Genomic DNA, 15,336 nt, shown 5'->3' on the forward strand with positions numbered 1-15,336 from the left:
GTGCCCAAAGCTCATTAATACACATAAAAAGTGAAGACTAGCATGCCTGGTCCAACTTCACAAAAGAGCTAGTGCAGAAAAAGTGACTGAGAACACATAGGGCATTACTGCTTCCTGAGCACTGTCCACTTCTGAGAGGGGCATGTGAGCATCAGAAATGGACCATGGAGCAATGGAAGAAGGTGAATGGAGAATATTGTGATCATTATCAGTGATCATTTCAATATTCCATACTGCAGAATTCAGAAATTAGTCCTGCTGTTATATCCTCCAACAAATGGGATGCGCACCACATTTACTTACACTATTTGGTGCGTTTTTGCCGACTTTTGTTGCCAAACCTTAAAAAGAAAAACAACCTGGTAATATATCCATTACATTTCAAAGTGGTCTCAGAAGTCGAGATGTTGATATTTCCTGTCACACATATCTATCGCTTGATTTTATGTCGGTGTTTTGTATCCCCAAATAGTAAAGCAAACAATGTCTGGAAAAAGAGACTTGTAGGAATACGAGCGCTTTCTGGAAATATACAGGGGCTGCCCACATCTACAGCCACATCAGTAACACCAGTGCTAAGCTTATGATATACTCAGAAACTGCCGCATGGGGCTCATAATTCACACATCTTCATCTGAAACAACCACATTCAGATGAATTGGTACAAAGAGAAGGCTGGTAGTGCAATAAGAGACTGCGCTGCTGTGGTAGAGTTCAAGGTATCTTTATTGCCAACGCATTTCCTGAGCCAGTCCCAGCTCACTTCATCATGCCCTGATGAAGTGAGCTGGGACTGGCTCAGGAAATGCGTTGGCAATAAAGATACCTTGAACTCTACCACAGCAGCGCAGTCTCTTATTGCACTACCAGCCTTCTCTTTGTACCAAGTCCTTGGACCTCGTGCAGACTGCTGCAGCTGTTTTATGCGATTATAGGTGTTGTGACTCTCACAACCCTATCAGGTGAGCCTAACACTTGCTGTGCACTCATCTACTTTCCATACAGACCTACGCATTGGAAGCGCCCTGTCTCCCCCTTTACATTCAGATGAATGGAAGTGATGTTTTACTGTAGCTGTGCTTTTGGCAGAACTATTTTATTTTAAAAGGGGTTGTCCCAGGTACTTGACAGCCCCTTTAATATCAAATGGGATTTTCCCCCTTAGGCCTCATTCAGTCATTTTTTTTTCAGTACAAGAAAAAAAACAAAACTTTTTCATCGGTGTGCTAAATCCAGTTTTCATCCATTTTTTTCAAATATTAAAAAAAAATAAAATCAAGATTCTTCTGTCCATTAAACAGTGAAATATAACACTCAGATGACACAAGGCTTTCAGGTTTTTTTCACAGACCCATTGATTTTTAAGGGCGAGTGTGATGTGTGACTTTGATTAAAGTACATGTACGTCAAAAAATGGATGTCTGAATAAAGCCTTATTCTTTAAAAAGAAGTTCTAAGCTGGTGAAATAATTATTATAAGAAATAACATTCTGCTTCATGGACAATCATGGTAAGGGGATTTCAATAGACCTCTTCATAGTAGAGAGTCCTTTATTTCATACTATGATTCAGTAGTACTCCATATTATTACAATTACTGATATTATTGTTGCTGTTGTTATTACTTGTATTATTGTGTCTATTAATCATATTTTATTATTGCATTTAGCATTACTGTTATTCACATTATCCAGATATTGTAACATTGTCACGTGGTTTCGTAAGTGTAAGAGACTTCCTCAATGAATTGTACAATTTCTTACTTTCATAGGATTGTTACGTATTGAATCTTTTCACCATATAGCATGTCATACATGGCCATCTCTTCCCCCCTAGCAGAGGTTACTTTGTCTCCGGACCCTTGCAGCTGCTGACAATAGATCACATAGTAAATTGCTACAAGCACAAAGACAAATGACAATAATGTTATTACACTGTGGGGCACTGCCAACATTTATCATACAGGAGTTCCTTTGTTAGGAGCAGGCAGTGCACTGAAGAGGAGACATCAGTCTGAGCAGCAGGTTGACCAGACTGGGATGGACCTTCTCCTGGAGCTGCTGTGAGGAGGGGTGGTGAGAAGGGTGAGGTTGGCCGCCTGCATGAGATGTGATAGAGGACATTACTGCCTGGCTGCTGCTTGAAGATGAGATAGGGGCAACCTGCCTCCTCCTTCCTCCTCTTCCCACCTCTTCCTTCACTAATATCAGCTCATTCAGAACCAAAGGGAGGAAAAATGGTTTATGAAATAGAAAACTCAAGTGCCAGTTCGCTGGATGGACCTAACTCTACAATATGGAACTTTGGGGAAAACTTTACAGTAGGGTCACTCCTGGATGACACCTATATCTTTGGAGATAGCACAACAGATACAAGCAGCATGACTGCAATGCTTCAAGGGGCTCTTCCTGAGATACCAGCCACCTCTCCACCTTTCTGGGATAGCCCACTGAACCATGGGCTGAGTGTGTTTGTTGGATTGGCTCTGTGTGTCACCATGTTGGGCTTGGGCTGTACTGTGGAAGTAAGTCAGATAGGAGAACATCTGAGAAGACCCATTGGGGTCCTCCTGGCTCTCATCAGTCAGTTTGTCCTCATGCCATTGATGGCTTTCCTCCTGGCTTTAATCTTCAAGCTGGATGAAGTAGCAGCTGTTGCTGTTCTGCTGTGTGGCTGCTGTCCTGGAGGCAACCTCTCCAATATCATGTCACTTCTTGTGAATGGAGACATGAATCTCAGGTAAATGTCCTCAGCTCTGGGAGAAAGGTTTGTGTCTAGAGGGTGTCTAGCACAATGTATGTTCTTTCTATCACAGAATAGTTGCTTATAAGGATGGAAGACCACCTGTACCCCTCATCATAGAACTACAACCTTCAGGATGCAATGGGAGAGACACACAGGTCATCCAGTTTGCAGGATGAAATCAAGTTATCCAATATTAGAAAGGGACAAAGCATTACACTAGGGAAAACATTGGGGGTCGTATTAAATAAATTGCCCCAGAAAAGTGATGTGCGCCATACTCACTTTTAATATTGTTCTGTGACATATACAACAAATAGAAAAAAAAATGTCTCCGCAGGGTGCGACTAGGTAACATGCCATTGCCGATCTTGAATGCAGATCAATAGTGTACATTTGTGACAGCCACTAGATGGAATTGTATCTGGATGCCTGCACTATTCAGATAATACCATTTTTAATTTATTAATGCTGATACAGGACAGTAACCAGCCAGGTAGCGCGTCTCCAGGCATAAATACAGTAATAGAGCTGATGAAAAGGGAAACAATTGCCAGACATAAATGACAATAAAAATAATCCTTTGTTAATTATAATCATAAAGGACAAAATGTTTAAAAAGGGGAAAAAAGATCAAATACATGGCGGCCATGGAGAATATGTGAATACATAGAAAGAATGGCTATGACAATATTGGCAAGAACATAGTACATTGACTGTGTGATACAAAGTTAGTCAGCATTAGTACTATTGTCTGATTGGATCACCGAGTTAAATTTAAAATTAAAGAATGTACTGTATGTTTTATATTAAGTATGACAAACAGTGTGCTGATTTATTCATATGATTAGATCATAATTCACTTATATAGATAGAGGCAAAGGTGGAAAAAGGGATAAGATTACTATCTTACAGCCAAATAATGTATGTCATTTACCAATTTACACTTCACAATATTAGCAATATTAAAAATAACACATACCGTATATTTGATTTCTCAAAAGGTTATATCCATGCTGCAGTCATATAGTCCTGCCCATGTTCATTGTGCTCCCGGTATAATGCTGCGTGTCTTCTCGGTCACAGGATCATTAGTCTGGCACTATACCTGTGAATACTTATTTATTTCGTATGCTTGCTTCTATAGGGCCATGATATTTTGCAGCGCTTCACGGACAGTAAAGACAGTGTATGCCTTTTTTGTAATAGGTGTATCTGGCAGCTTTGGTGACGGAATACCAGGGAGATTGCAAAAAAGGATGCACAAAACAAAATGTTTCTTATGTGCTACCCATTTATAAAGGACATGCCCCCATCCATAACATTTAATCACTAATAGTACCTACGACCACTTCAATACACCGTAAATCTAATGCAGAGTACAGGTCTCAGCCCCGAAACAAATACAGACGAGAATGGGAGAAAGCTGAAATATTGCCGAGCGCACAAAAATGCAACAAGGTGCGTTTGGCGCACGTCGGCGCAGTGCAAAAATGGCGCATGCGCCGGCAAAAACATACCAGTGCAAGGCCAGTGTACCCAATGCTAAATGTAGGGTACGCTGATCGCATGCAGCGTCATGCGACCATAGGAGGAGCTGACCGGTGGTAACGCTGCAAGGGGGTGGAGCTTAGCGGCGGCCGAACATTGCACATGGTAGCGCAAGTCTGAAAATAGCCTTACACAATTTCGTGACACTATTTTGCTGACCCCCCCCCAAGAATACATACAGGCCACATATTTTACAGTGTGGTATATCTGTGACACGCCTCATCCATCTGTCTGCTAAAAATTTTGGTCTTTTTAGCTCTAAATTCAATTTTTTTTTTGCTGTCTGGCACTGTACTTATATACAGCACTATTTACCCAAAAAATAAAAAAAATACAAGCCACACATTTGTTGTAGTGGTATCTCCGTGCAGCTGATATCTGTGCGTGCTCAAAGTTTAGCCAGTTTTGCCCGGTTTTCCTTTTTTTGTCCTGGGTGTCACAGTACTTATATACAGCACTAGTTAGCCCAAAAAAAACAAAAAAAAAAAACAGGCCACACATTTGTTGTAGTGGTATCTCCCTAACAGGCCTCATTTATCATTGCCAAAAATTTGGCCATTTTAGGCCTACGCATTGTATGTTTTTTGCAGTCTGTTAACGTACTTATTAAATCTGATAAGGCAAAACACATTTTTACATAAAGTCCAGATAGGTAAAAGTGTGGTTTTCCAACACACGTATCACATACAAGTTGCCTCCCAAATCACCCTTTTGTAGTAAACGTGTATAATATTATAGTCCATTTACAATGGGCAAGGCGCGTGGCAAAGGACTGGGAAGTGGACGTGATGGTGATGGTGCAGGCCGAGGCCGTGGGCAAGCTGAAATTGGCCTGCCAAAAACACCCACATCTTCTTGCTGGATCTTAGTGTCCGAAGTCCTAGGGGACCGCGACAAGACAGCACTATTGAAGCCCGAGCAGTGTGAAAAGGTTGTTGGTTGAATAGCGGATAATACTTCCAGTTACTTACCCACCACCATCAGCACCATGTCTTCAACACGGTCAAGTCACAGTAGCCGTGAATCTGGACCTCATATTTCTTACCCTGATCGTCCTTCCTCCCACCATGCTGAGTGCCCTGAGACAACTGATCCCACACTCGGACACTCCGAAGAGCTGTTCAGTTTTCCACTTGGGATTCATGCCTCTCGCCCGGTCCACTTGAAGCGGGGCAAGATGATATTCCATGTAACGATGCACAAATCTTTGAGCAACCACAGTCACAAGAGGTGGACGATGATGAGACACAATTGCCGGAAAGTCAGGAGGAGGACCAGGGTGGGGAAGTGGAAGATGAGGTGGTGGATGATCTAGTAACAGACCCAACATGGCAGGAGCACATGCAGAGCGAGGACAGCAGCACACAGGGGGAGGTAGGCGTCACACCACTTCAGGCAGGAAGAAGCAGTGTGGTGGCTGCAGACAGAAGGCGTGCAACCGTTCCCCATAACACCAACTTGACGGAAGTTGCCAGTCCAAGTGTCAGGTCTTCCCGAGTCTGGTTATTTTTTAAAGACTCTGCCGATAACCCCAAACAGGCCATTTGCCATACCTGTCATGCCAGCATCAGCAGGGGCAGTAAAACTACCAGCCTTACCACCACCAGCATGATCAGGCACATGGCAGCAAAGCACCCAACTTTGTGGGCCCAACCCCATGCTGCAGGGACAGTGTCTGCGGGTGACACCACAGCTTCTTCCAGTGTTGTGCGTGCAAGCCAATTCCCTGTCCACGCTGCATGCGAAGATGCCTCCTGCCCTGCACCTGCCATTGCCCACAGTCAAATAGGACCATCATCAAGCACGTCCACGTCCTTGTCCCAGCGCAGCCTTCAGTTGTCAATACCCTAGTCATTGGAACGTAAGCGTAAATACGCAGCCAATTCCCCACAGGCCACAGTACTCAATTCTCATATATCTCGTCTGCGGTCGAAATGTTGCCTTTTAGGCTCATGGAGACTGAAGCTTTCTGCAACCTGATGGGGGCGGCCGTCCCAAGATACTCGGTCCCCAGCCACCACTATTTCTCCCACTGTGCCGTCTCGGCATTACACAAGCACGTGTCCCACAGCATTACCCGTGTCCTCAACAATGCAGTTACTGGGAAAATACACCTAACAATGGACACGTGGACAAGTACTTGTCGCAAGGGACGGTACGTCTCATTGACGGCTCAATGGGTTAACATAGTGGAAGCCGGGACCCAATCAGAACTTGGGATGGAACACGTCCTCCCGACGCCAAGGATTGCGGGCACTACGTCAATCAGGGTTGCCCCCACTGAGTACAGCTCCTGCACCTCCTCTTCCTCTTCAGCCTCCATGTCTGAAATGAGCACATCAGTCACAAGCTGGAATCACTGCAGCATTGCCAAAGCAAAGTGGCAACAGGCTGTGCTGAAGCTAATTTGCATAGGTGACAAACCGCACAATGCTGAAGAGTTGTTGACAGCTCTGAAAGAGCAGGCAGATGTGTGGCTAACACCGCTGAATCTCCAGCCAGGCATGGTTGTGTGTGACAATGGCAGGGACCTGGTGGCAGCTCTGAAGCGAAGCGAACTGACACACGTACCATGCCTGGCCCATGTGCTGAACCTTGTTGTTCAACGTTTTCTAAAAAGCTAAAATGTGTGTGCACATTTTAGAAAGTCAGCTACAGCTTAAACCGCCCTTGGAGGAGGACACCTTTGTCAGTCGTCCTGTTGGTGAGGACACAGAAGGCTTGCCTGTTTCCAGTCTGGCAGCATGGCTGACTTTATGTTGTGCTGCCTTTCCCGTGACCCTCGTATTGTTAAAATATTGGGTACCAGTCATTATTGGCTGGTTACACTTTTAGACCCACACTACAAGGATAATGTTCAATCTCTTGTTCCAGAGGCAGACAGGTGTACCAAAATGGTGCAGTACCATAGGGCCATTGTTGCAGAATTATTAAAAAAAATTCCCATCTCAAAACGCAGGCGGCAGAGATAACAGTTCCTTGGCCAATCAAGGAGGACAGGTGAGAGAGACACAAGTCCACTCCAGCAGAGGCAGGGGAACACTGGCAAAGTTCTGGGACAGTTTTCTAAGACCCTCCCATCGCCCTGACACTGAGGCGCAAGGTAATCTGACATGGAATGCAATGTTTTCTAAGATGCTGAGAGAATACCTTGCTGACCGTACCAACGTCCTCCGTGATTCCTTTGTGCCTTTTAATTATTGGGTATCCAAGATGGACACATGGTTTAAGCTGGCTCTCTATGCCTTGGAGGTTCTGGCCTGCTCTGCCGCTAGCGTTTTGTCAGAGCGGATTTTTAGTGCTGCTGGTGGCATTATCACAGATAAACGCATTCATCTTTCAACGGAAAATGCAGACAGGCTGACTTATAAAAATGAGCAAGGGATGGATTGGGCCTGACATCTCGACACCACCAAATGAGGACAGCGAAGCATAAACTCCAATGTGGTGTTTTTTTTGGGGAGGTGTATTCCCATGCACCTCTTCACAATCAAACACGGGTATACGCTTCCTGATTTTGGCTATTTGGTGTTCTCCTCCTCCTACTCCTCATCCTCACCATCCACCACCACTTGAACACCAGGGTGAACGTAATTGAGTCATGCTCTGGCCACTCTATGTTTTGGCAAGGGTGTTATGATGTAAGTCACCAAAATACAAAAAATATGTACACCCCACAGGGGAAATGTTTGCCAGCCCATACACAAAGTGTATGGGCATTCCAAGTTTATGAGACCCGCTCCTAGAAATTGGGCCTATTTTTTAATCAGGCCTTCCTCCAAGTCTCATCATCCACCGCCACTAGATCAAAAGGGTTAACGTGTTCCATGCAGCTACAGTCGAATTATTAACAAGGGTGGGTGGTATGCTGTGCGTAAAATACTTGTTCTGAGAAAGGTTGAGGTGCACCCACAGGGGAAATGTTTGACAGCCCATACACTAAGTGTATGGGCATTCCAAGTCTAGGAGACCCGCTCCTTTAAATTGGGCATAGTTGTTATGAGCTTTCCTCCACATCTCATAATCTGCCACCACTAGATCGCCAGCGTTAACCCCTTCACCCCCAAGGGTGGTTTGCACGTTCATGACCGGGCCAATTTTTACAATTCTGACCACTGTCCCTTTATGAGGTCATAACTCTGGAACGCTTCCATGGATCCCGGTGATTCTGACATTGTTTTCTCGTGACATATTGTACTTCATGTTAGTGGTAAAATTTAATTCCTATAACTTGCGTTTATTTGTGAGAAAAACGGAAATTTGGCGAAAATTTTGAAAATTTCGCAATTTTCCAACTTTGAATTTTTATGCCCTTAAATCACAGAGATACAGCACACAAAAAACTTGATAACTAACATTTCCCACATGTTTACTTTACATCAGCACAATTTTGGAACCAAAATTTTTTTTGTTAGGAAGTTATAAGGGTTAAAAGTTGACCAGCGATTTCTCATTTTTACAACACCATTTTATTTTTAGGACCACATCATATTTGAAGCCACTTTGAGGGGTCTATGATAGAAAATACCCAAAAGTGACACCATTCTAAAAACTGCACCCCTTAAGGTGCTCAAAACCACATTCAAGAAGTTTATTAACCCTTTAGGTGCGTCACAGGAATTTTTTTGAATATTTAAAAAAAAATGAACATCTAACTTTTTTTCACAAAAAAAATACTTCAGGTTCAATTTTTTTCATTTTAGCAAGGGTAACAGGAGAAATTGGACTGCAAAAGTTATTGTGCAATTTGTCCTGAGTACGCTGATACCTGATATGTGGGGGGGAACGACTGTTTCAGCGCATGACAGAGCTCAGAATGGAAGGAGCGCCGTTTGACTTTTTCAATGCAAAATTGGCTGGAATTCAGATCGGACGCCATGTCACGTTTGGAGAGTCCCTGATGTACCTAAACAGTGGAAACCCCCTACAAGTGACCCCATTTTGGAAACTAGACCCCCCAAGGAACTTATCTAGATATGTGGTGAGAACTTTGAACCCACAAGGGCTTTACAAAAGTTTATAACGTACAGCGGTACAATTAAAAAATCATATTTTTTCCACCAAAATTATCTTTTCACCCCAATTTTTATTTTCCCAAGGGTAACAGGACCCTAAAAGTTATTGTGTAATTTGTCCTGAGTACGCTGATATCCCACATGTGGGGGTAAACCACTATTTGGGTGCATGGCAGAGCTCGGAAGGGAAACAGCGCCATTTGACGTTTTTGGCTGGAACTGAGATCAGACATCATGTCGCGATTGGAAAACCCCTGATGTACCAAAACAGTGGAAACTCCCCACAAATGACACTATTTTGGAAACTAGACACCCTAAGGAACTTATCTAGATGTGTGGTGAGAACTTTGAACCCCCAAGGGCTTCACAGAAGTTTATAACATACAGCCTTACAATTAAAAAATCATATTTTTTCCACAAAAATGATCTTTTCACTCTCAATTCTTATTTTTCCAAGGGTAACAGGACCCTAAAAGTTATTGTGCAATTTGTCCTGAGTATGCTGATACCCCACATGTGGGGGTAAACCACTATTTGGGCGCATGGCAGAGCTCGGAAGGGAAGCAGCGCCATTTGACGTTTTTGGCTGGAATTGAGATCGGACACCATGTCGTGATTGGAAAACCCCTGATGTACCAAAACAGTGGAAACCCCCCCACAAATAACACCATTTTGGAAACTAGACCCCTAGGGAACTTATCTAGATCTGTGGTGAGAACTTAGTTTGAACCCCCAAGGGCTTCACAGAAGTTTATAACATACAGCCGTACAAATAAAAAATCATATTTTTTCCACAAAAATGATCTTTTCACCCTCAATTCTTATTTTTCCAAGGGTACCAGGACCCTAAAAGTTATTGTGCAATTTGTCCTGAGTACGCTGATACTCCACATGTGGGGGTAAACCACTATTTGGGCGCATGGCAGAGCTCGGAAGGGAAGCAGCGCCATTTGACTTTTTTGGCTGGAATTGAGATCGGACACCATGTCGCGATTGGAAAACCCCTGATGTACCTAAACAGTTGAAACCCCCCACAAATGACACCATTTTGTAAACTAGACCCCCCAAGGAACTTATCTAGATGTGTGGTGAGCACTTTGAACCCCCCAGTGCTTCACAGAAGTTTATAACGCCCGGGCGTGAAAATAAAAAATTCGTATTTTTTCCACAAACATGATCTTTTAGTCACCATTTTTTTATTTTCCCAAGAGTACCAGGAGAAATTGGACCCCAAAAGTTGTTGTCCAATTTGTCCTGAGTATGCTGATACCCCATATGTGGGAGAAAACTACTGTATGGGCACACGTCGGGGGTCGGAAGAGAAGTAGTGACGTTTTGGAATGCAGACTTTGATGGAATGGTCTGCAGGTGTCATGTTGCCTTTGGAGAGCCCCTAATGTACCTAAACAGTGGAAACCCCCCACAAATGACCCCATTTTGAAAACTAGACCCCCTAAGGAACTTATCTCGATGTGAGGTGAGCACTTTGAACCCCCAAGGGCTTCACAGAAGTTTATAATGCCAGGGCATGAAAATAAAAAAAAAGTATTTTTTCCACAAACATGATCAATTAGTCCCCAATTTTTTTATTTTCCCAAGGATAACAGGAGAAATTGAACCCCAAAAGTTGTTGTCCAATTTGTCCTGAGTACGCTGATGCCCCTTATGTGGGAGAAAACTACTTTATAGACACACGTCGGGGCTCGGAAGGGAAGTAGTCACGTTTTGGAATGCAGACTTTGAGGGAATGTTCTGCGGGTGTCATGTTGCCTTTGGAGAGCCCCTAATGTACCTAAACAGTGGAAACCCCCCACAAATGACCCCATTTTGGAAACGAGACCCCCTAAGGAACTTATCTAGATGTGTGGTGAGCACTTTGAACCCCCAAGGGCTTCACAGAAGTTTATAATGCCCGGGCATGAAAATAAAAAAAATCGTATTTTTTCCACAAACATGATCAACTAGTCCCCAATTTTTTCATTATTCCAAGGGTAACAGGAGAAATTGGACCCCAAAAGTTGTTGTCCAATTTGTCATGAGTACGCTGACACCCCATATGTGGGAGAAAACTACTGTATGGACACACGTCGGGGCTCGGAAGGGAAGCAGTGACGTTTTGGAATGCAGACTTTGATGGAATGGTCTGCGGGTGTCATGTGCGTTTGGAGAGCCCCTGATGTACCTAAACTATTGAAACTCCCCTCAAGTGACCCCATTTTGGACACTAGACCCCCCATGGAACTTATCTAGATGTGTCGTGAGCACTTTGAACCCCCAAGTGCTTCACAGAAGTTTATAACGCTCGGACGTGAAAATAAAAAAATCATTTTTTTCCACAAAAATGATATTTTTGCCCCCAATTTTTTATTTTCCTAAGGGTAACAGGAGAAATTGGACCCCAAAAATTGTTTTGCAATTTGTCCTGAGTAGACTGATACCCTACATGTGGGGGTAAAACACTTTTTGGGCGCATGGCAGAGCTTGGAAGGGAAGGAGCACCATTTGACTTTTTCAACTCAGAATTGGCTGGAATTGAGATCAGACGCCATGATGCATTTGGAGAGCCCCTGATGTGCCCAAACAGTGGAAACCCCCAATTCTAACTCCAACCCGAACCCCAACACACCCCTAACCCTAATCTCAGCTCTAACCCTAACCCTAACCCTAGCCCTAACCCTAACCCTCATGGAAAAATGGAAATAAATACTTTTTTTTATTTTATTATTTTTCCCTAACTAAGGGGGTGATAACGTGGGGTTTGATTTACTATTTATGGCGGTTTTTATGTTTGGCAGCTGTCACATGCTAAAAGACGCTTTTTATTGTAAAAATAGTTTTTGAATCACCACATATTGAGAGCTATAATTTTTCTGTATTTTGACCCACCGAGTCATGTGAGGTCTTATTTTTTGCGGGACAAGTTAACGTTTTTATTGGTACTATTTTCGGGCACGTGACATTTTTTGATCGCTTTTTATTCCAATTTTTGTGACGCAGAATGAACAAAAACCAGCGTTTCATGAATTTCTTTTGGGGGGGTGCGCTTACACCGTTCCGCATGCGGTAAAATTGATAAAGCGGTTTTATTCTTTGGGTCAGTACGGTTACAGCGATACCTCATTTAGGTCGTTTTTTTATGTTTTGTCGGTTTTATGCAATGAAAACTATTTTATATAAAAAATAATTATTTTTGCATCGCTTTATTCTGCGAGCTATAACTTTTTTATTTTTTTGCTGATGATGCTGTGTGGCAGCTCGTTTTTTGCGGGACAAGATGATGTTTTCAGCGGTACCATGGATATTTATATGCGTCTTTTTGATCGCGCGTTATTACACTTTTTGTTTGGCAGTTTGATAATTAATCATTATTTTTTGCTTCGTTTTTTATTTTTATTTTTTAAGGGGTTCGCTAAAGGGGTTAACTAATGGGACAGTTTTATAGGGCGGGTTGTTACGGATGCGGCGATACCTAATATGTATACTTTTATTGTTTTGTTTTTTTTTATTTCTAATAAATGGATCTATTTGGGGGAATATTTTTTTCTTTTTTCTAATTTATTTGGCGATTTTTTTAATTATTTTATCACTTTTATTTTTTTTTTTTTACTTTATTACATAGTCCCAGGTGGGACTTCACTGTCCTGTGAAGCTCGCTGATCTGTCACATTACAGATCACTGTGACAGATCAGCGATCTGTCACAGGCAGTGCAGAAGGCTTCCTCATGCCTGCGCTTTGCAGGCACTGAGGAAGCCAGCTTCCTGCAGGCCCCCGAAGGCCCCCGTCGCCATCTTGGATTCGGGGGCCTGCAGGAAAGGAGCCCCCCGCAGCAGCGCTGCACATTGCGCTGCCGTGGGGGGCTCAGGGAAGCACGGAGGGAGCCCCCTCCCTGCTGATGCTTCCCTTTAACCCCCGGTACAACGCGATCATGTTTGATCGCGGTGTGCAAGGGGTTAACGTGTCGGGGGCGGTCCGTGACCGCCCCTGACACATTGTGCCGGGTGTCAGCTGTGATAATCAGCTGACACCCGGCCGCGATCAGCGGCGCTCACCACGTGGGCGCCGCTGATCGCAGTAGACGTACTATCCCGTCCATGGGCATAGGGGCCCGGGTCCCATGGACGGGATAGTACGTCTGATGTCAGGAAGGGGTTAATGTGTTCCGTGCTGCTATAGCCAGGGTCAAATCCCGAACAAGGGTGGGTGGTTATGCTGTGCGTAAAATACTTGTTCTGAAAACGGATGAGGTGTACCCCACAGGGGAAATGTTTGCACAAAGTGTATGGGCATTCCAAGTTTATGAGACCCTCTCCTAGAAATTGGGCCTATTTTTTAATCAGTCTCATCATCCACCGTCACTAGATCAAAAGGGTTTACGTGTTCCGTGCAGCTACAGCCAGTGTCGAATTATTAACAAGGCTGTGCATAAAATACTTGTTCTGAAAAACGTTGAGGTGTACCCCACAGGGGAAATGTTTGCCAGCCCATACACTTAGCATTCCAAGTCTAGGAGACCCGCACCTTTAAATTGGGCATAGTTTTTATTCAGGCTTAACTCCATGTCTCATCATCCACCGCCACTAGATCACCAGCGTTAACATGTTCCGTGCTGCTACAGCCACTGTCGAAGGGTGGGGGGTTTTGCTGCACGTTAAATACTTGTTATGGAAAAGGTTGAGGTGTACCCCTCAGGTGAAAATGTTTGACAGCCAACACACTTAGTGTATGTGTATTACAAGTCTATGAGACATGCTCCTAGAAATTGGGCCTTTTTGTTAATCAGGCCTTCCTCCACATCTCATCATCCACAACCACCACCACTAGATCAACAGGGTTAAGGCTAGTTTCACACTAGCGTTTATTCCACGCAGCGCACGGCGCCGCTAAGCCCCGCCCCCTGCCGGCTCCCTTCCCACCCCATCTGGTCATCGCCGCCTACTATCGCACATGGACGCTTGCGATCTGCGCACCCTATTTTTAGCATAGGGTGCGCAGATTGTGCGCTGGCCGTGCGCTAGTAGGATTTTGGCATGCGCTGCGCACTTTTGAAGGTGCCCCGAGCGCGCCGAAATGCAACATGCTGCGTTCGGCGCACACGGGCGCACCTTCAAAAGTGCGCAGCGCACGCCAAAATCCTACTAGCGCATGGCCAGCGCACGATCTGCGCACCCTATGCTAAAGATATGATCCAAACACTTTGCAGGGGATTTTGCCCCCACTCAAGATGCAAGTCACCGGTTTGGAAGGATAACTTTACTCCTTATATTGGAAGATAAGCATTTTAATGGATTCACAAGTCTCTGTTCCCATAAGCCCAGTTACCTCAGATGGTCAATTGGAACATGTATTGCCAGTTCAGGTGTACACATTTGTTTAGGCTTTCAGTAAGTTCCTGGCTGCAGCTTAGCTTTTACTGATCCACTTCAGAACGTAATTCATGTAGGGGGCAATTACCCCTCCCTATCTCTGGCAGTAGCTTCTGGGTCCTATATTACAGATCCGAACTCTGCATAGACATGGTGGCAGTCGCTCCTCATCACTACCCTAGATCTTTAGAGGACTAATACTGCTTAAAGGGTTGTTTTACCAAGAATCACAAGATAGGGGATAACTTGCTGATGGCCTACCTGCTAGGAACCCAAGCCTTCCCGAGAACAAACCTCCAGAAAGGGAGTTGATGTTTGCGTGCTCTACCTCTTCATTCATTGTCAACAGGACTGCTGGAAAAAGCAGAGTACAGAATTCCTCTATTTCTGGCAGTTCTATAGACAATAAATGGAGCAGAGATAGAGCAAGTGGATCTTCACTCCATTCAAGGCACTTCTCTGCCGAGCCCTGTACTGAGGGGTCCTGGAGTCCCTTTCTCAATATCATTGGGGGGTTCTAGCAATTGGACTCCAACTGTTCTGCAAGTGGTGGATAAGTTGCAATTTTGGGAAAACCCAGAGAGAAAACCTTTATGTACTTAGAGCGCCCCACCAGGGCCTAGCGGGGTACTTGGTACCGGGCCCGTTGATCTCAATGGGAGTT

At 44.2% G+C, this 15,336-nt stretch overlaps 1 protein-coding gene across 1 annotated transcript in view; it reads left to right on the forward strand.

Moving 5' to 3' along the window:
- Positions 1-2,098: 2,098 nt before the first annotated feature.
- The window catches only part of SLC10A4 (solute carrier family 10 member 4), a 40,608-nt gene continuing 27,370 nt past the window's right edge, over positions 2,099-15,336 (forward strand). Inside the window, exon 1 of the mRNA XM_073583485.1 lies at positions 2,099-2,738. Within this exon, the coding sequence (XP_073439586.1) occupies positions 2,236-2,738 (503 nt within the window). The 5' untranslated portion in view covers positions 2,099-2,235. The remainder of the gene's footprint in view (positions 2,739-15,336) is intronic.

Source organism: Dendrobates tinctorius, unplaced genomic scaffold, assembly GCF_039654945.1.
Source record: "Dendrobates tinctorius isolate UK_male_01 unplaced genomic scaffold, ASM3965494v1 ptg000079l, whole genome shotgun sequence".
Taxonomy (NCBI): Eukaryota; Metazoa; Chordata; class Amphibia; order Anura; family Dendrobatidae; genus Dendrobates; species Dendrobates tinctorius.